The sequence below is a fragment of the Cryptomeria japonica genome, chromosome 10, assembly GCF_030272615.1.
Source record: "Cryptomeria japonica chromosome 10, Sugi_1.0, whole genome shotgun sequence".
In the NCBI taxonomy this organism is placed as follows: Eukaryota; Viridiplantae; Streptophyta; class Pinopsida; order Cupressales; family Cupressaceae; genus Cryptomeria; species Cryptomeria japonica.
Window position 1 is genome coordinate 324,890,911 of NC_081414.1, and position 21,884 is coordinate 324,912,794.

The 21,884-nt window shown below is 37.4% G+C and overlaps 1 protein-coding gene across 1 annotated transcript in view; it reads right to left on the bottom strand.

The window, feature by feature from the left end:
• Positions 1–21,884, bottom strand: part of LOC131076115 (nuclear pore complex protein NUP96) — a 147,795-nt gene that overhangs the window by 59,096 nt on the left and 66,815 nt on the right. Inside the window, exon 3 of the mRNA XM_058013165.2 lies at positions 7,201–7,346. Within this exon, the coding sequence (XP_057869148.2) occupies positions 7,201–7,346 (146 nt within the window). The remainder of the gene's footprint in view (positions 1–7,200; positions 7,347–21,884) is intronic.

Consider the following 21,884-nt stretch of genomic DNA (forward strand, 5'->3'; position numbering starts at 1 on the left):
GATGACTGAACGTCTGATTTGCTTTGAATATTGCTGGAACACAAGATTTCACTAGCTTTGATTTGAAAAAAGGAAAAAAGATGAGGGTGAGGAAAGGATCTAATTCTGATACTAAGAATGTAGGAGCAATGAATGATCTTTGATGAAATTCTAAGTCTTGTTTTGACATCACAGGACCATCTCCACAAGGTTAGTGTGATCTTCGAAGGAAAGCTTTATGATGTTCAAATCATCACTGTAGGCATAGACACCATCAGGCTGATGCATATCAATGAAGAAGCGACAATTGAAGTTAAGCTTAAGCTGAATGATTCCAGTTGACTACGCAAGGCAAGTCTGCAATCAACAAACTGCTAGTAGTATGGATATACGAATTTCACCATCAATCAAGCACATTTCTTCCACTCATCTAATAACATGAAATCAAATATGAGAAGTATAGAGACCATGCAAATTGTCGAATCGACCCATAAATTTCACCATTTCTTCAATGAAGTTTTACAAGTCTTTTACAACAACATCTTGGCAACAATCGTTGCCTTCTCTCTCTACTCTACTCTAATTGCTATTCTATCAATGGGCTAATCACCTTCTAACTACTCTCTATTCACTAACTTCTCTCTAACTCTATTAGCCTTTACAAATGAAGAGTCGGGGCTTATATAGTGCCCATAATACAATTCGATGGCTAAGATCAATTTGAGATCAATGGCCAAGATTCAACAATGAAAACCCTAATTAGGGTTTGTTACAACCATTACATAACATTTAATGCTTGACCAATGATACAATTACATTTTAAGGACACGTCTTCTCTGGAAAATTCGACCAATAGATAACTGGGCTAGGTACATCGAAGTTTGTGCCCCCTCCCATGAGTTAGGTACATTGAATCTGGACATGCTGAGGTGGACCATACTGACTGGAGAAGTGATGACTAGGATGCCAACTCGTCTGACACTTGGTTGATGCAAATTTGATGTTGCTAAGAAGCTAGCTTTAATTAACTCTTCTGGAACTATCTGCTCCTTCAACGAACCCTTGCTCTAACTTCTTTGTCTTTGATGTGCAGGATGATGATGTACCTCGCCTTGGAATGCTGGATTGGAAGAAGTCATTCCTGATGATACTTGACAGAAGAAGGCCGTTTTGTCGATGCTAGACTGGAGGAGGTCGCCCTTTGTCCTGGACCGGATCTTCTTTGATGAGAGCCTGCCAATTTGTAGATACTCCAGCCTTAGGAATCGCCATCTTGATACCTACACAACATTTCAAAATTAGTAATATATCCTGAAGTCTAGAAATTAAACTTAAAAGGAAGATTTAAGATTTTAATTAGGAAACTTCAGGATAAATCTTGAGTTATCATTTCCTAATTAACCCTGCAATACTTAGACTTTTCTAAAAAAAAGTGCCCAAAAATCAAACCTTGAACAAGGATGCTAGGATAGTTTCGCCATACCTCCTCTTGAGTATTAAACTCTAAGAAATGATGCAAAAAAATGGATGAATTTCGCTAGGCAAAATGTAGATCAAAGTTCTCCCTTGGATAAAATGCGCCTCCTTTAGCCTTCAAGAGAATCGACTCCACTTCCTTCTAGTCTCCAACACTTGAAATAAATTTGCTCCAAGCAAACCAGATTTCGCACCTCCAATTAGCTCTCCAAATTCGCTCTTAAGGCAATGATTGAATGATTTGAATTGTGGAAAAACACCTCCAATATATAGAGCGCTCACCCCTTTGCTCCCTCTAGGCCGACTTGGCAAAAAGGAGGTTTAAAATAAATAAAATTCCAAAAAAAGGGGGGCCGACTTGACAAAAAAAATGAAAATAAGGCCTTGTGCGCTTTATATTTAATTTTAATTTAATAAAAATTAATTTTAAATGCCTCCAAGATATAGGTTCAATTTTTTTTAAGGCTTAAAATTAATTTATTAAACGCCAAAATGTCTTTTATTTAATGCCAATTTAATTTTAATTTTTTCAAATGCCTCAAAATTAGCAATTTTGGCGATCAAATGCAATTTGGAGAATATTAATTTTTAAAACAAGGTTTAATGAAACTTCCTGAGGATTTCGCCCTGGACCCTCTCTGAGGGTCAGGAGCGATTTTTGAATTTTAGCCTTGAATATTTCACATTTTAACATGAAAATCTCCTGGAGGGTAAATCGATACCTAGTTGATGCGTTGCACTTCAAATTTGACATTTTTCATGAGGAAAATAGGTGGAATTGTCAATTTCGCCCTGGACCTTCACTGAGGGTCAAGAGCGATTTTTCATTTTTTGCTCAAATTTAGCACTTTTCCACCTCCGAAATTTCTTCAAGACATTTCAACTAGGTTCTTTCACTGAATTGCAAACTTAGCTCAATCAAATTTTGGAGAAAAGGTGTGATTTTGAAGTTTCTCGCTGTGGGCCCTCTCTAAGGGTCCGTAGCGATTTTTGCAATTTAGGCTTGATTCTTCATCATTTTTCGTTAAAATTTCATTCATCATTTGGCAATGCCTTCCCTTAATCCACTCCAACCAAATTCGCTTTGTTGTTGCAAGGTAAAATGAGGATTTTCAACAATATCGCTATGGGCCCTCTCTGAGGGTCCGGAGCGATTTTTCATTTTTTGACCAAAATCATCAAGTTTCAAAGGCAAAACAATATTCATCATGTTCTTGGAGGTCTCTTCGCCTTATCCTAACCTTGCCTTAGCACCATTTTGAAGAAAACATACATTTTTTGAAAATCTCGCTATGTGCCTTCAGTGAGGGTCCGGAGCCATTTTTGCTCCCTGGACCAAAATGTTTCACTTTTCATCTAAAAATCACTTTGCCAAGGGAGATGTCATCTTGTTCTTTGCTATGAATAAAAATTCATGTCCAAGAAAGGTCCAAAAATGTGCACACAAAGAAAATCGCTGTGGGCCCTCTCTGAGGGTCAGGAGCGATTTTACCTTTCCTAGGCAAAACCCCTTCAATTTATCATCTTTGATCAAGTCTGGATACCTCATTATGCTCATTCTATCCTTCACCATGCTTTTGACCTCTCAAATCGACCAAATAAGGCTAGCAATGACCCTTATAAGATTTCTCATTGTGGGCCCTCTCTGAGGGTCAGGAGCGATTTTTCTGTTTTCAACAAGCTCCTTCATCATTTCTAGCCAAAACTTCTTCAGGTGGGTGGAGAAAGTCATTTATTTTCCATTTATGATCAAAACTTGACCTCTTTTCATTGCAAAATGAAGGAAATCAAAATCTCGCTGTGGGCCTTCTCTGAGGGTCCGGAGCAAAATTTGACTTTTTGAACTCTCTGTCAGGATAATTTTATGGAATATAACATTTAAGTATCACTTATACTTTAAGTTATATTCCATATATACTTTCAGGATGTTTGAGAGTGGTTTCAAACCTCCCGGAGCCATATTGCAAAATCTAGTTTTTGGAGGTTTTTTCAGTTTTCCAGACTTAATCAAATTTCAGGATCAGGACTTTCAGACTTAGCCACATTTCAGGATCAGGACTTTCAGACTTAGCCAAATTTCAGGATCAGGACTTTCAGACTTCATCACTTATCGACTTGACCTAACTCAAGCAGAACCTGCTATCCAGGTAATCCCCTTGGCGACACTCAAAATGCAAAGGCTAACTGACAAAACCCTAAAAGACCTAGAAAACAAACCCTAGAAAGCAAAAAGCAGGGGTCCCCATTTGCAATGGGGCGATGTGTGAAAACGTCACAACAGGCACTCAGCATGATGAAGTCAGCCAGCCCAAGAAAAAAATAGTTGTTTTATTATTAATTATTTGGGTCGCTAAATGCAGTCGGGCTCAATAAAGGAACCTCATAAATCTGCATATATAAGCCTTCTGTAAATCTGATTTTCCTTTAACATAGCAACATCAATTAGCACAACTCACCTTTGACATCAATGACAACAACAAAAATTCCAACAAGCTCCTGGTCCCAGCAGTTTCTGCTATCAATTTTTTGAAATCATCACCGTCGATCTCCTTCACATGATTGAGGATGTCCATTAAGCTGGTTATTTAATTGGTGCTATTCGCTTTACTTTTTTGGCCTTGATACTCAAATAATGCTATCCACTCTACTTTTCTGGCCTTGACACCCAAATAAAAACAATAATTGTCCCTTTCAATCAGTTCAACCCTATTTCTTTATGCAACTCTCTTAGAAATTCGTGACAAAAATCATGGCTAACAAAATCAGAAATTACCTTGAACATCTTATTTATGAGGAACAAGGAGGCTTTATATGTGGCAAACAAATACATGACAATGTTCTGATTGTTCATGAGCTATGTTACCCCGAGTTCCTGGGACGGGGACAGCAGAGGACAGCAAATTTTTTTGCCAATTTTGGGGACGGCGGGGGGACGGCAAAGGGGACGGCTATATAAAATATAGGGAAATTTTAAAATATATAGGGAAATTTAAATTTTCATATGAAAAATAGATAAAGGATCTATATATACATTATATTCATATGAAAACATGGATAAAGCAGCTATATGTACATTATAGAACCTTAAAATACCACATTTGTGTTCAGAATTCATTGTCAATACTCAATATGCATTCATAATTCAGAATTCATTGTCAATACTCAATATGCATTCATAATTGAAAATTCATTGTCACTATGCCAGCACTTGTTTGATTTGCTGAAAATCTGATCGCTCTGTTTAAACAATTATCGCCGGAAATAATTGTTTTAATCGCCCATATCACATATCCCCGAAACATTGTTCACTTACCTATATCTTATGTTTATCTTGAATCCATAAGATTATATATGGCTTTGGATGTTTTATCCTTTTCAAGTTCAGCTTATTCAACATTTCCTCAAAAACCGAATCGTTTGTAGTTTGTACTACCATTATCAATGATAACTTTACAACACTTACCTCCTTATTTGCATTTTGTTCTTAATAGAATTTTCCTTTGTGCTAGCTCCTCAAGTGTTTCTATCTGTAACAAAGCTCTCCTCGTTACCAATGATTCACCCTTCTCAGGTTTTACCACAAAACATGGTGATCCAATAGGTTCTTCCTCTGTGTATGTTGCCCTTGAACGGTCTCTTATCAAATCCCTTGTCACCTCTTTGATATCCTTCATTGCAATAGGTATTGCTACATCCTTTTTCATTGCAGTACGAAATTCTATCAGTCCTACCTCACTGATGTAAATATTACCTCTTTCTTCATTGCATTATGGACTTTCTTCCTTAATATGTCCCGTATGTGACCTTCCTTCATCGCTTCATAATCTACCTCTCTGAAATCTTCCTCCTCTACCTCTCTACTTATGCTCAAATATTTTGTTCAATTTTTCCTCAACTTTTAGCACAAACGAGTATGTTTCTTGAACTATGGTCATCCTCACCAAGCTCAATTTTCTTGAATGTTGTTCTCAATCCGTTGAAGTTTTGTGCAACTTTCTCCTTGTTAGCTTCACTATGTCCAATCCTAATAAGCATCTTATGAAATTCATTAGTGTACTCCTTCATTGACTTTTTCATTTGCCTTAGGTTTTTCAATCTCTTCAACAGTTCAAGTTCATAATCGTCAAGAATGAATTAATTCTTCAATTTTATCACCATCCTATCCCACTATATGATTCTTTCTTTTCCTCTCTTATTCCAGTCTAACTGAACTTCCTTCCACCAAATAGCAGTATGTCTTTTCAACTTGGTTTTTACAACTCTCACTCTTTCCAAATCTGGCTACAAGGTTGCAACTACCTCATAGCCGGCACTCTGTTGACAAACACTTGCAAGTTTCCTAAAGTCAATGATCTATTTACCCTTGGATCTGTTGAAATGCCCTCCCAATGGATTGAAAATTCATTATGATACCACTTGATGCAATCACAAAGAGAGGACCCAAGGAAGGACTGTTTGACTATGCAACTTAAAGTTGACACAATGGAATAGACTCAGAATAGCAAAGCAACTTATCATTGATTCAATATCACAAAATGATTACAATTGACTCCAACATGCAGATTATGAATATATAGACTGGCTCACAAACTACCAAAGGCGTATCACAGGCTCATTACAAGTTTACATGCAAAGATATAAGTTATAACAACTATTGTCATTCACTATACTACCATCACAAACCGACTTGCTAATTACTATCCTCCTAAGATTGATTATCCATTTGCTTCCCCTCCAAATGAATTCTAGGGGTGTTTACAAGTTTACATGCAAAGATATAACAATTATTGTCATTCACTATACTACCATCACAAACCGACTTGCTAATTACTATCCTCCTAAGATTGATTATCCAGTTGCTTCCCCTCCAAATGAATTATAGGGGTGTTTAATTATCCATTCCAAGGTTTAGAAATGGTCCACATAAGCCACAAGATATTCCAAATCTTGATGTCCAATGTAACATCTACATCAGCTAAAACCCACTAGTGAACCATTGAGTGTTATAGAAACTCAATGCAATTCAATTTGACAACCCTTCAGTCCCATATTTCCTCAAGATATGTTGGGCTGAACTCCACAAGGCATGAAAAGGTTCTGCAAACCTTACCAATGAACTGAGTGTTGCTGTTCTGAGCTGTGATCTTCTGACAGCAATAACTTTCTGCAACTTACTCCATAACTCCTGAGGTTTGGATATACAAGCTATTGTTAAACTCTGCTTCTCTGCCACAAGCAGAAATGTTGTGCGGTGAAATGCAATAAGCTACACTGGGACACTCCTGCATCAAGATAACAGACATAAAAAGCCACATGCCTCGTGATGTAATATCCTATGTTAATCCTTGTAGGACTACCTCAAACCTACATACAAATTTGTACCTCAATTTCTGCCAGAGATAACATCTTGCACCGTAGGCACCACATTATAGGTTCAGTGAAGTGCAAAAAAGAGGATGAACCACGTTTTCTAACTAGTACAAGCAATGTGAATTATAAATTTAAAAAACAACGTTTAAATTTTTATATAAAAGGAAATCTATATCTTCTCTCACTTTGCTACAGATTTTAATGAAAACATGGTATTTCCAGAATTATGTTCTATCAACAAAAAAATCAATATCATATGATCAGTCCCACATAAGTCAAGTCTTTAAATCAAAATTATTGGACAAGATACTCAGAGACCACAGAAAAAAATATCAGATTGTACATAAATATTAAAAAATATATATCTCAACCCACCAGTTCCTCTGTTAACTGGTTATCTTGGAACGATTGTCTTAAGGTATAAAAGTCCATGTAAATGCCCGCACCTAAATCCCAATCAGCAATCTCTAACTTGTTCCCTTCCATAAAACTTGCAAACTTCCAGATCTCTGAATGTTGAGCTGCATTAAAGAACAAATGTTAATAAAAAATAAAGAGAGTAAACAACCCTTGTGCAACCTCCCTTGCATGAATGAAAAGAATTGACAGTAGAAATGCAAGAACCATAGGCAAATCAAGCTTTGTAAAGCCAATGTCTTTTATTAAAGAAAAAAGAAAAAATTCATTCTAAACCTTCTAGTATCCCTACTGCAGAAATTAATTCTCATTATCCACTGGGGTTTACTGCCAATTCAAACTAATACTGTTATAGTCTATGTCACAAGGTTCGAATTCGACATCAATAAAATTCGGATGAAATTCGACAAGGGTAAAAATTCAACATTAAATTCGTCTTATAGAAATTTTAATTAAAAAAAAACAGATATAAATAATAAATTCATTAAATTGTAAAATAGTTTAACTCTGCTAAATATATCTCAAATTAAATTATTATAAAATAAATAGTCAAATTTATTATTTATTAAAATAATATTATATTATATTATATTTAAAAGTAATATAAATATTTTACACATTAAATTAAAAATATTAAAAATAAAACATTATTATTAAATTTGAATACATTGCAATAAATTTTAAAATACTATAACATAAATATAGTTCGAACATTTTAATTTTAATTTATTAAGTATATAAATAATATAAAATGTGTTAAGTTATATAGGTAAAAAGGAACGTTATGAGGCGGTGCGGGGTGCGAGTTATGCTAGGGTTTTCAGGGCTGGCTTGCGGTGCCTGCCGACAGGCAAAGCCTCCCTCCTAAATCATGGTGGCAGTTTAGGGCATAGCGGCGACAGTGCTTTCGGGAGGTCTCGACTCCAACTTGCCAAAGACAGCGATGTTTCTCGTGTCGGGTGTGGGGTTTCAGGAAAATCCGGAATATAAATTTTAAAATACTATAACATAAATATAGTTCAAACATTTTAATTTTAATTTATTAAGTATATAAATAATATAAAATGTGTTAAGTTATATAGGTAAAAAGGAACGTTATGAGGCGGTGCGGGGTGGGAGTTATGCTAGGGTTTTCAGGGCTGGCTTGCGGTGCCTGCCGACAGGCAGAGCCTCCCTCCTAAATCATGGTGGCAGTTTAGGGTGTAGAGGCGACAATGCTTTCGGGAGGTCTCGACTCCAACTTGCCAAAGACAGCGATGTTTCTCATGTCGGGTGTGGGGTTTCGAGAAAATCCGGCATTTGGGACGCGGGTTTAAAGATTAACAGGCCTATGAATGGCAACACCCCCGGCGACCAGGACAGGGTAGGCTATTGCAACTCGGGTAAGACTACTGCTCACAGTTTTCCGATTGCAGATAGTCCCACTGTTCATTTGGGAGCGGAAATTGTGGTAGAAGTAAAGGGTAATGAAAAATATTTTTCTGAAATAGGTCTTATTGGGAGATTCAGGGGCTTCTGGCCCAGTTTTCCTAATCTCCAAAAATGGATTACTTCACACTGGAAACCCATTCTTGATGGGAACATCCAGATTTTTCCAGGGGCTCAGGGCTTCTTTGTGATGGTTTTTGATAGTGTGGCAGATAGGAATCGGATCCTTGTTGAGAATAAATGGTGTTGGGAAGATAAATACTTGCTACTGCTGAAACCGTGGCACCCATCCTTTAACCCTACAACAGAATCGTTTGACTGTGTTCCTTTGTGGGTTAGACTCCCATATTTGCCACTACAGTTCTAGTTTGAATCCTGCTTTGAGGCCATCAGTGATTCCTTGGGTAAATTCTTGGGAGTGGATGTGGGTATTCATCATACTTCCTTTGCCCGCATCCTAGTTGAGATGGATTTGAGTAAGGAACTTCTAGCGGATCTTAATCTGAAACTTGGTGAAGGTAGCTGACTGCAAGTAATCGATTACGAGGGCATCCCTTTCAGATGTCGCCGATGCTTCCAGATGGGTCATCTTGCTGCTAGTTGTGAGATGGAAAAATCATCCAAGCAGGGCACCTGGGGGAAAGATGTATCTAATGCCCATTATGTGGTGGAACGAGATAATAACAAAGTCTCCCCACAAGAGGCAGATTGTGCCACACCCTTGGGAGTTGTTACCCTCCCCCCTCTTTTGCCTGAATCTGAGCCTAGGGTTTTGTCCAAACCCAATGTAGATGTTGGATGCAAGAGTGTCACAACCGATGTGGACTATAGTGTTAGGATTTTGTCCTGCCCTATGTCCGATTGTGACGGGAAGAAGGAGAATGAGCAACGAGCTCTTGGGAATCGGCAGGAGACTTGTTCGGTTGCATCCAAAAAGGCGATATGTGGCGAGGACTCCGGAGGAGGAGGGCTGGATAGAGGTAAAAAAGAAAAAAGTTAAAAGAGGCATGGAGAATATCCCTCCTATTGTCCCTCCTTGTTCTAATGTTAAGGGCAGATTAAAATTGCAGTGTAATGATAGACCTGTTCATGGGTCGTACACAAGTGATGGGGAGGGGTTTCCCTTGCTGTAAACTCCACTGGTTCGGGCCAGGTACAACCCGATACTGAATTAAATGAGAAACACTTACCGATCGAAAAAAAAAATGTGTTGTTTATCAATCAATTAAAAATCTGTTTAAATCTCATGATTCCTTCCTTCATTCCGTTACAAACTCCGCAATCCATTCATCCTTTCCGACTGTCCACAAAATGAAACCGTGAATGTACACGAAAAGCCAGAGAAGAGAATGAGACCTGGACTTCATTTCCATCATTGACCATCGTATTCACAGGGCAATGACTTCATATCTGCTCGAGCTTTTGTCCTCCTCCACAAAAATGTGCATATTTTGAATATATTTTATTAAAACTTGTGTGAGCCTTCTTCCTAAGAACGTTAGGGCAAACTTAAGAGAATTTTTTAGATTTTATAGGAGTTCGCCGAATTTCAAACTTCATATAGAAAATTTGGCGAACCCTGTGACTAAGGGTATAGTAGCTGTGGTTGTATTTGTAACTACCTTACTTTCTCATTGCATCTAAACTCTAGAGACACTTCCAGAAAAACTTGGGAAATCCTAATGCTAACCCTAATTAGGGTTTTGTTCCAAAAGATCAGCTATAATATCAGTACCCATGTTCTCAAATTTCACAAATGAGGTCTCCAAGTACAAAAAGCAAGGTAGAAATTATGTTCAGATAAGCCAGCAAGGTATCAGAATGGCATGAACACTATTGAAGGGTACGAATAGGGCACATTGAAAATTTCATCCACGTTGAAGAAATAAAAATGGCAGAGAAGTTCAACAAGGTTCAAGTGTAGAATGGTAGACGATCAGTTAAAATGTGGAAGAAGTTTGAGCAGGATCAATTTAAAAATTGTCCAAGAAAAATTGTCCAACAAGTGTTAAACTCCTACCAAGGGTTAACTAACTCATAGCAAGGGTTACTTAACTCCTGCCTAAGGTTAAGTTTATTCATGCACCAAAAATGTCTGACAATTTTCAAAGTGCACCTCATGTCCAAGCTATAAATTCTTTCCAAGTCCACTTTAAAAACATGGCATCAGGAAGATGTGCAAAATTCGCCAAAGCTTGAGAAAGAATGTAGGGCCCACTTAGGCGAAATTGAAGATGACATAGAATAAAAATAATATAAATTTCCTAGTTGGCAATAAAAGATGAATTGGCAATAAAAGATGACAAGGCATTCCAAGAGAATTAAAGATGGCAAGTATGATGACTTGCCATTTAAACAATTAAAGTCCCAGAAAATAAAAATAAAAAATTGTGACATGCCTTCCTCAAATTCGAATTTCTAGAAGGAGATTTAAAACAAATAAAACTTTCTAAAACATGATGGAAGCTTCTAAGGACAAAATTCCAACTTCTTAGAGGGAGGATAAAACAATAAAACTTTCTAATTTTTGAGAATCTTCCAAGCTTCCTTCTAGAAGAAGGCAAGGAGTTTACACTTCCTACAGATAGAATAAAACAATAAAACTTCTAGAAGCAACTCAAGAAGCTGTAAAGACAAGGTTTTACCATCACTTCTCTTTGCCAGATTCAAGAAAATTGCTAAGAGTGATCAGAGTAAGCAGCTCAAAAACTTAAAAGATTATCAGATTCATGCCAAAATCTGATCATATTATCAGATTAGTCTTGCAGAGATAAAATAAATTCAAGGGCTTGAAGAAAAAAAATTCGAATTCTTCAGAGGAAGTAGCTTCAAAATACAATTTTCAGAAGAATTTGGATGAGAAATAAAGCGAAATCAAGGGTTTGAAGGAAATAAGTTCAATAATTTCCTCAAATTCGCCATTGATGACAGTTTGAAGGTGAAAATCCTACCTTGAACATCTCCAGAAGAAGGAATAAAGCAGATTCAAGAAAGAAGTTCGAATTCTTCTTGAAAATCACTCCAAAATCTGATTAGATTTTAGGAGGATAGGCCATATAAAGCAAATATAAGGGTTTGAAAGAGGTATTCAAGAAGTGCAGTATATCCTCCGAATTCACCATTAACAGCAGATTGAAGGTTTGATGATAAGACAATAAAGCTCTTTATATCTTATCATATTCAGAAAGATTCACCATTGTTCATCCCTGAATCTGCTTAAGGAGAGAAAGATCAATCAAATCTGCACATGGCCTTTTTAAAAGTCTTCCAAATATGCACTTCACCTTGTCCAAAAGATTATCAAATCTGCCTTTGATGAGAAAACAAGACAAATTGGAGGAAGATACATATCAAAAACTCATCCAAAATCATTCAAGACAGCAAATTGAAAGTGGACTTGCCTAAGGAAGAATAAACTAGAAAGTAATTTCAATTCACATTGTCCAACTGCTGCTATTATGATCAGCAAGGAAATTTTTAATCATCTCCAAACCCGCCTTGGAAGAGAAAGATTGTTTATATCTGATATGCATGTGATAACCTTCCAAGTTTGAAATGAAGCATGAACCAAAATTTGTCCAAAGATGTGGAAAGTCCACCCTTTCATATCCAAGGAAGAAAGTCATCCAAAATTTGTCGAGGAATAAGACATGTCCAAAGATTTTGTCCAAAGAAACTACGCACAAAATTTGTCCAAGGATATGTGAACTTCGCCCTGCCAAGAGGAAAGCCTTCGAGCATGCCAAACAATCCAAAGCATGAAATTTGTCCTTCCAAGAACAAGATGGCCTGACAAATTGGAAGACAATTTATCTGATCATGCTTCCAAAGCCTGCCAAGATGACATAACAAAGAGCAAGACAAATTGTCTGATTATATTTCCAAAATTTGCCAAAGACGAGGACATGTGACTGTCTGAACTTTTCCGATCCATCAAACATGAAGGATGATTGTTCAAGAATATTCCAAGTCCGAGGACAAGCCAATTGACATGAAGCATGCCAAGACATAAAGACTAACACAAATTTGTTCCAAGACACAAACCTTAATATGTCAGACACATTCAAGTTCTTGGTTTAAGACAGCCTAAGAGGGAGAAAACATAAATTGGCACATTCACAGTCAGGACATAAGACATGACTGAAAATTGTCCAAGCAAGTTGATCAAACTCAGACACGTATTTGTCCAAGGCATAAATGGAATATGTGAAGATGCCGGATCAATGACCTCAAATTTGATCCATTGGACAAGAAGACAGTCGAGCTAGCACGCCATGAGGAAAGACAAATTTTGACAAATTCACATGAAATCAGACCAGCAATCAAGCAAGAAAATAAATTTGACAAGCACATGAAATCAAGAGTCAATCAAATGAACGGGTTGATAAAAGTTTGATACATGAAAAATGGCTAAGTGTGGAATTTTCCACAACCAAAAAAATCAAATTTTGACTAAATGTTGGAGAGGAAATAGGAAGAAAGAAGAAGAACAAAGAGGAAAATAAAGAGGAGAAGAATCAAATCCTTCTCCAAATTCAAGGCACCTGAAAGAGTCTCTAGGCATCAAGAAAGAAAAGTCTTCACACTTGGCGAAAGTATGGAAAGAAATTCCAGATTTCTTGAAGGATTTCATTTCTGAAGAGTCAAAGACAAGCTCCCACGTGCAACATAAATTGGCAGCAAGAAGAGTATTTCAAAAAAATTTCCATACTTAGGCAAATTTTTCGGCACAAATTGGGGAATTCAAGTCAACATGTCCAGGGTCATTGAACACACTACCCCTCAGCAGAAGAAGGGGGTGCAATCCTAAAAGATAGCATCTTGTGCCACTTGTCTCTCATCCGACGGATATTTGATCTATTTTGGGAAACTTTGATTAGGGTTAGGTTGTTTTAATCTCGACCGTTGATTGGAAATCAATCTTGGCCATTGAATTGTAATTGGGGAGCCTATAAATTAAGCTCACCCCTCATTTGTAAATTATGGGAGCATGTTGCAAAACATGTTGAGATAAGCAATTGTTGCTTAGGATTGCCAAAATAATATGTAATACATTGTTCGAATTGATGGTGATTATTTCCCTTATTTTGGAGTCCGCATGGTTCTTATCCCTCATCATAGTTTAGATTTTATTTCATGTATGTTAGATGAATGAAGGATTTGATAGCTTAGATTGGTAAAACTTTTGCTCATACTTTTGTTGGATGGATGACTTTCATTCAATGTGTAAAGTTAGCCTGAGCTTTTGATGTGGATGCTTAACTTCTACTTTGAATAATATTGTTCAATTGTTGGTATTATTCATAAGTGTGAAAATCTTGAGCACAACCTTAGAAGATTGCACATGCTTCGCATAGTTGTATTAAGTGTGGCGAAACAAAGTGTTGTTATTAGTTTCACCCAGTCTTTACCGTCTCCTGAATTCTTAGGAATAGCTTGAATTTCTAAACCTCATCTCCTTTTCAGTTTTCTTGAAGTCCATGATCCAAGTCCCAGATGATAGAGCTTCATTGTCTAAACCTCCACTGTGAATTGAACATGCCAAGCGTAAGTCCCTTTGTGTATTACCAGCATATCACAACGCCCATTGAGCTTATCCACACGTCAAGACCTGACCAAAGAAACCTTGGAATCGCCATATAGTCTTCTTGCAATCTTAGCATAAGTGGTGGTTTTTCAAGAGAGGATAGAGTATCCTTGGGTATTTTATTCTAACGTTCGGTATATGATAAAACATACACCAACACGCCCAAAGAGTAATTTTGTTTTTGCAAATTTTAATGATTTTTTGAAATTCACCGCTTGGAAAAGAAAAATAAAACCCTACAAGTGACATTTAAAACACAAACTTAGTTCATTTTTCCTCATTTATTTTGCAAACATCAATTTTTTCATTGCAGGTTGAGCAAAGTTTGGCTTCCAACATCAAATAGAAAGAGTTGAAGATCGATTTTTGAAGCTTGATCAAGTGTTGTGGCATCATTTCTACACATTTGCAAGCTTCCATTGGCTGAAAGAGGTAGGCTTTTATACATTTTTTTCAACCATTTTTGTTTCACAAACATGAAACATTAGTTGTTTAGTTTACCTATTTTTTTTCTTTATTTTGTTTTTGTTTTTAAATGTGTTCATATAATTTTACACGACATCTACCTCTTCCTCTGTAGGCACAAATGAACAACAAAAACAGAAATCAGATCCAAATTCTCCCCTATGGAAATATGTTGACATTATACGACCGCTTCCAAGAGGTGGGGGATTCCATTAGAAATGTCAAGGATGTGATAAAGAACGTAATAGTTCATATTTTCGGGTTGTAGGCCATTTGTGTGGAAGACCAAGAAGAGGCATCAAAAAATGCCCTGGAAAAAATGGTGTGCCTATACCACAAGAGACGGTGTTAAAATATATTAGGGAGCATGAAGAAGCAGAAGAGGGAGAAGCCCGTAGATTAAATCAAACTATTTCAAAAAAAAAAAAAAAAAAGGAATGTGGCCCCCATCTAATCCCAAATATTTTAGTAAAAAACCACCCATTTTTTTACACAACTAAGCCTGAAAGTGAAGCACCCATTGCATGCAAAAGATGAAGGGACCTTTAGAAACAGCATTTCAAAATGAGAGTAGACATTGCCGACCAAGATGTAGCAAGATGCATATATGCAAATGGGTTGGCTTTCAATGTTGTTCGCTCCCCATATTGGAAAAAGATGTTGAAAAGTATTAATGAAGCTCCAAGAGAGTATAAGGGCTCAAGTTATGTGAAGGTACGTGGAACCTTGTTGGAAAGAGAGGTGAAGGGGGTTGAAGATGCATTGAAGCCCATAAAGGATTCATGGGCTGAGACAGGTGTATCCATTGTTTCAGATGGGTGGAAAGATTCCAAAAAACATCCCTTGATCAATGTCATAGCTGAAATGGTAATTGCTTGATTGATTAATGAAAACAAAGTTGTACATAACAGCAATTACAAGACGGTGTTTCTAAAAGAAACAATCGTAAACAAAAGCAAAAATAGAAACAAGCTAATATACACTAAATGACCATTAAATAGTAATTAAATACTCAAATACCCTCCCTGAATGGTCATCCTACCAACTACACCAAGTTGCCCCCTAAATTTTACAAACTTGTTTGGGCTCAAAGACTCGGTGAGGATGTCTGCAGTATGATCCTCAGTTGGAACATACTGCAAGTGTACAGATCCATCTTCTACAAGTTGTCGAATGAAGTGACAATGAAGCTCAACATGCTTGGTGTGCTCGTGGAAGACTAGATTCTTGGCAAGTTTTAACACCCCTTTGATTGTCACAGAACAAAGTAGGACCTACTTGAGACATTTGCATGTCAAAAAGCATCCTTCGAAGCCAAACTGCCTCACATGTTGCTTTGACAGTTCCCCAATATTCATCTTTGATCGAGGAAAGAGCTACCACTTGTTGTTTCTTACTTGTCCATGTGACTGCACCCGTGCCCAGATTGAAGACATACCTAGAAATAAACTTCATGTCATCAACAAAACCTACCCAATCTGAGTCTGTAAAATCAATCAGTTGGGGATCTTTTCTTTTTTTATACAGAATGAGAAAGTCAAGTGTACCCTTCACATATCTCAGTACATGCTTCACTACAACCCAATAAATTGCCTTAGGGGTTGTCACGAAGCGAGATATGTAGCTCACAGCATAACTAAGCTCAGGTCTAGTGGTTGTTAGATAGATGAGACTGCTAACTAGTTGCTTGAAAGTGATAGTTTCAGCCCTTTCTCCATAGGTATAGATGAAAGTTTGCAATCATTCATTCTGAACTTATCCGGCAAAATCTTAGCATACTTTGACTAAGAAATAAAGATACCGTAACAAGTCTGTCAAACCTCTACATTGAGACAATAATGCAGAAGCCCCAAATTTGTCATATCAAAAGACTGGCACAAATTTTCTTTGATCTACTCAATCAAATGTGTCGCACTACCAATAATGATCAAGTCATCGACATAAATGACAAGAATCTCACTACCAGTATTCTTGAGATACAAGTTGGAATCCCAAAGACTCTCTAAAAACCTTGTCCAACCAAATACTGATCAATTTTTATGTACCATGCTCGACGAGCCTGTTTGAGGCCATAGAGTGCTTTCACCGGTCTACATGCCTGGTGTTCTTTACCGGCAACCTTGAAACCTTCAAGTTGCGTTATGTAGACCTCTTCCTCCAATTCACCATTGAGGAAGGCACTCTTGGCGTCCATTTGATGGATCTTCCAACCAAACTATGTTGCAATGGCTAGAACAAGTCGGATGGTCCTCATCTTGGCTATGGGAGAAAATGTCTCCTCATAGTCGATACCCTCTTTCCGTGAGAACCCTTTAGCCACCAAACAATCCTTGTACTTATCAAGAGTTCCATCAGCCTTATACTTGACTTTATAGAACCATTTGCAACCAATGGGTTTCTTCCTAGGCGTAAGATCTGATAGAACTCATGTTTTATTCTTGAGAAGACTATGATGTCCATCTTTCATAGCCTTCTCCCATTCAAGCTTTCCTTGTGCTTGTAATGTCCCCATTTTTGGAGAAGAATTAATTAATTAATTTAATAACTTAAGTTGTCCAAATTATTATTATTTTTCATGGATAGCTTCATTAATTATTTTAATTAATAATATTAAGTTAATTACTTATAAAGTTGTCCAATAAATTAAAAATAAAAGATGACTTTATATTTAATTAATTTAATAAAGTGACTAATTAAAAAATTATATCATAAAGTCACTTCTAGAAGCTTTGGATTGGTTTTTGGATATTGAATTAAGTTTTGTAGAGCCAGGAGGTTTCTGCAGAATATTGTCTTTGGGAACGGAAACTCCCATAGATAGCATAACTGAGGGAGTGAAAGATCTCTCGAGTGGTTGCATTAAGGAGGTGATACTTCAGTCATCTCATTAGTGCTCATTGGTGGCCAAAGGCCAAAGTTTGCTAGAGTTCGATTTGAGCTTATAGAAGACAAATTGGATATTCGGATCCTCACCAAACATTGCGGATTGAAGATGATACCATTCTCAGTTTCCTGAGTTTTGATCTCAGACTTGTCAGACCACGTAACTAGCTGAGGGGACCCACAAATATATTTATTTGTGCATATAGAGGCAGCGATTTAATATTCAGAATAGAGCACTAACTTTAGAGAAGGACAGCGATAATATTTGGTGTTGGAAGAGAGTTTGTGGGATTTGCAGATCATTCATTTCAGTCGGAGAACATTCAGGAACAGGGGCGATATAGAGGGGGAGTCTTTTGGCGCCTAGAGACCACTATCTAGTGGATGTTGTTTGCTGATTCACCTCCAGCATAGAGCGCTTTGACTTCATTTTTCCTGTTCAATGAATTATATCCCTGCTTTATCAGACTTAGTGGTAGTTTGGAAAGACCATGATTTGGGGTCATAAGGTTTACCTAAGGCATCGACTAATTCCCAAACTGAATCGCTCTAATACCAAAGAGAAATCGATGGTTCTCTTGATGCTAAAGAAGGTTCGTAGCTGCTATAATAAATAGCAATTCTGAGAACTCCAAGAATGCAGGGGCAATTTTGGAAAGGACATCTTTTGGCTTAAGGACTGCATTCCTTCGATATTGCCTGCTTCTACAGTTACCTTGTCAAGCGAAACTATGAACAGGTTCTTATCACTATTTTTCCATTTCCATTTCCATTTGGGACAGTAATAATGCTGAAGATGAATTGATTTAAGCATATATTCTATTCTGAGGTTTGTATTTGAACTACATTCAATATTAAGTCAGTTAGGAATCAAATTTTGTCACATAATAAAAGTTGCAGGTCTGATTTAATATAATGGTATGCCAAATGTTTGAAGAAATGTCTTATGCATTGGTCATTTGTAATTCATGGTGAATATCAAAGAACCATTTTCATTGATGATTGTATTTGAGATCTCTTGCGATTACATTCGTATCGGTATCTAATACATGATTATCAGTCTGAAATTCAGAATCATAAGCTTAATGATTGCATGAGAACTGTATGAAATAATACCTAGAGCAATTAAAGCAATCAGATTGTTAAGAACAGCAGGTCTAAGGGTTGTAGGACAATTGTTCGATGATATTCCTTGTGTCATATGAGCATGTTTTCAGCATTACACACAAGTTATACTAGCTGTCCAGACTGCATACCACGCAGGTTATACAGACTGAGTCTTAGATCAGCAGGTTGCCAGCTAAGTGTTTCACAATTTCCCTGGCATGTTTAGCCCTATAACAGCAGAGGATGTTACAGTGCTTCTGAATAAGTTTGAGGCTCATAAATACTCTGATTTGCCATGAGAGCAAAATTCACTGTGTTCTTTTTGCTCTTGCCTCTAGAAGATCTCCCCTCAACAAGTTAATCATCACAAACAACAACAATGGTCTTTTCCCACCATTTAGGCCAGAGAGTAGAAGGACCTATATACAAATCAAGATATGCAGTATGACTGGGGCTGCGTGGAATAAACTCATTTGGATGTTGATCCAAGTGTTCCTGAGGAAAATCTGGTGAAACAAGATCCTGCCGAGGAGATTCAACAATCTTTGTGTCTGAATCAGCAGAATCCCTCCCTTCAAGTGGAGCTAAAGGAAGTTGAACACCCAAATCCTTGGCCTTCAGAGGTTGATCTTCAGAACTGAAAACAGGAGAAAAGAGTTGAAAAGGCCCTCCTTCATCAAACACAACATCTCGGCTAAATATGAAACGATCAGTGTCTACATCAATCAGCCGATAAGTCTTATGATTACCACTATAGCCTGCGAACATTAATTTCTAGCCCTTTGAATCTAGTTTTGATCTCTTTGCATCTGGAATCCAAACATAAGCAGTAGAGACAAAAACTTTCAAGTGTCTGATTTTGGGCTTCCTCCCAGACCAGGCTTTCTCTAGGGTAATCTTCTTAATGGCCTGTGTGGAAGACTGATTCAGAAGGTACACTGCAGTATAGACTGCTTGAGCCCAAAATTTCTAGGGAATATTCCTATGTTCCAACATAGACCAGGCCATTTGTTGAGTTTTGGATCAGAAGTTAGAAATCACAGAAGTATGAGAATTATATCTCTGATATAATTTAATTTATATAGAGAATTTGCCTTAATCTCAAGGCCAGTATAATAAAGTGAAGTCTCCTCACTAGTTTTATAACTGAAAAATCTGAAGTAATATGACAATGTGCAGAAAATAATGATTATGCTGAAGATATCAAATATGCTGAAGGTATCGATGCTTTCTTTTAATTACTGGTCTTCTCCAATGCATACAATTCACAAATGAAGGAGAATCACCTTAACATATAGACAAAACGTGGTGCCTTTCCAAGAATAGACAGCCTCAAGAGAGACTTCTTTTCAACCACGAACTGAGGTGACTTTTCCCTCAAATCGGTGATCAAACATTTAATTAACATTTAATTACATGGAGGCGTCACACACACTTGTGGCGGCCTCATAAACAATGCATATTATTGGTAAGGAGATATGCGCAGAGAATCTCCTGACGCTACAGTAACATCAACACTCCCTCTTAGCTAGGGAGATATCTTTCTAGATATTCAAGTCATGGAGTCACTCAACATGACTTCCATCATGACTACACTCATAAATGGAAAGAAACATGTGAACAAGTGCCCATCATAGAGTCACTGAACGTGATGTCATCGTGGAGTCTCTCAACATGATGTCCACCATGGCTACTCCCATGTGTGGAAAAACGCAAGTACAAAGAATTCATCACGGAGTCTCTCAACGTGATGTTGTCATGGAGTCTCTCAACATGACATCCACCATGACTACTCCCAAAGGGTGCAAAGAACCACATCTCTGTCTCAAAGATGGACAAGGGCTTTCACCTCAAATTTCTGTCTCAAAGAAAAATGCATTAACAAGGGCTTTCACCTCAAATTTCTTCAACTCAAAGAAAAATGCATTAACAACAGATAACACAAATTACTAATACTAAGCCTCCCTCTCAGCAAGGGCTTCAAGTACTAGTATCCACCTCCTGACCTTCTCGTCCAAGGTTGCCTCGATTGGTTTGTCAGACTCCCTCTAAATGTTAATTCCTCCTCTTCAAAGAAACTGATTGACTTTAGAATAAGAAACCTTCTAAATCAACTTTAGAGCTTGGCTCCTTCTGAGATGTCCCCATGGCAATTTCCGCACTAGAAGGAAGTTGTGTAGGTCTTAATTTGCAATCTCGAGCAAAGTGACCATACTTGTCACACCTGAAACACTAAATGTGAGAGAAATCCTTCTTCTTCGTCGGATCTAGGGCAGAATCTCATTCTCTGTCTCTATTCCTTTTTCTTCTTTTGCCTCTTTCTCTAGAAGTATGTGTAGCAAGAACTTGATTTTCTGCATCATGATGGTTTCGCCCAATTCCTCTTGCTGCCAACTTGGACTCTTCTTGAATACAATCAGCTCGAAGACGATCAAACTTGGGCAACTTAGATCTCCCACTGATGCTTTGGATGAAGGGCTCCCAAGATTGGGGAAGACCATTTAGTGCCAACATAACAAGATCTTTGTCTGCAATTATGTCCCCAATAGCGCTCAACTGATCTCTCAAATTAGCAATCTTCATAAAGAATGAGATGACGGAATCTTCTTTATCCATTTTTACATGGTGAAGTTGTTGTCTCAAAGCAAGGGCTCTGCTGGGGTTGTTGATCTCATACATGCCTTTTTAGAGTATCAAACATTTCTTTAGCTGACTTCGACTTGGAGATGATCGGTACTAGGTGATTCATCACAGAGTCAATCAAGATCTTCCTAGCTTTCGTACCATTCTTCTTCCATTGTATTTTCTCAGTCTCATCGAAAGGCTCAGGCACTTCTTTCTCCACGAACTCGAGAATATCGTTTTCTTCTAAGGCAATTAGAACTCTTAACTTCCAAGAGGTGAAGTTAGAGGCACCATCAAGTCTATCTTTGACCTCAAGTCCGTTCACCATTCTCGATGCTAAGCTAGATGTCCTAAGGAGAAAAGAAGAGTATTTTGGTGTTTAACTAATTCTGATCACGATCTTTTCTTAAGCCTACTCTGATACCATGTTGAGTTTTGGATCAGAAGTTAGAAATTATAGAAGTATGAGAATTATATCTTTGATATAATTTAATATAGAGAATTTGCCTTAATCTCAAGGCCGATATAATAAAGTGAAGTCTCCTCA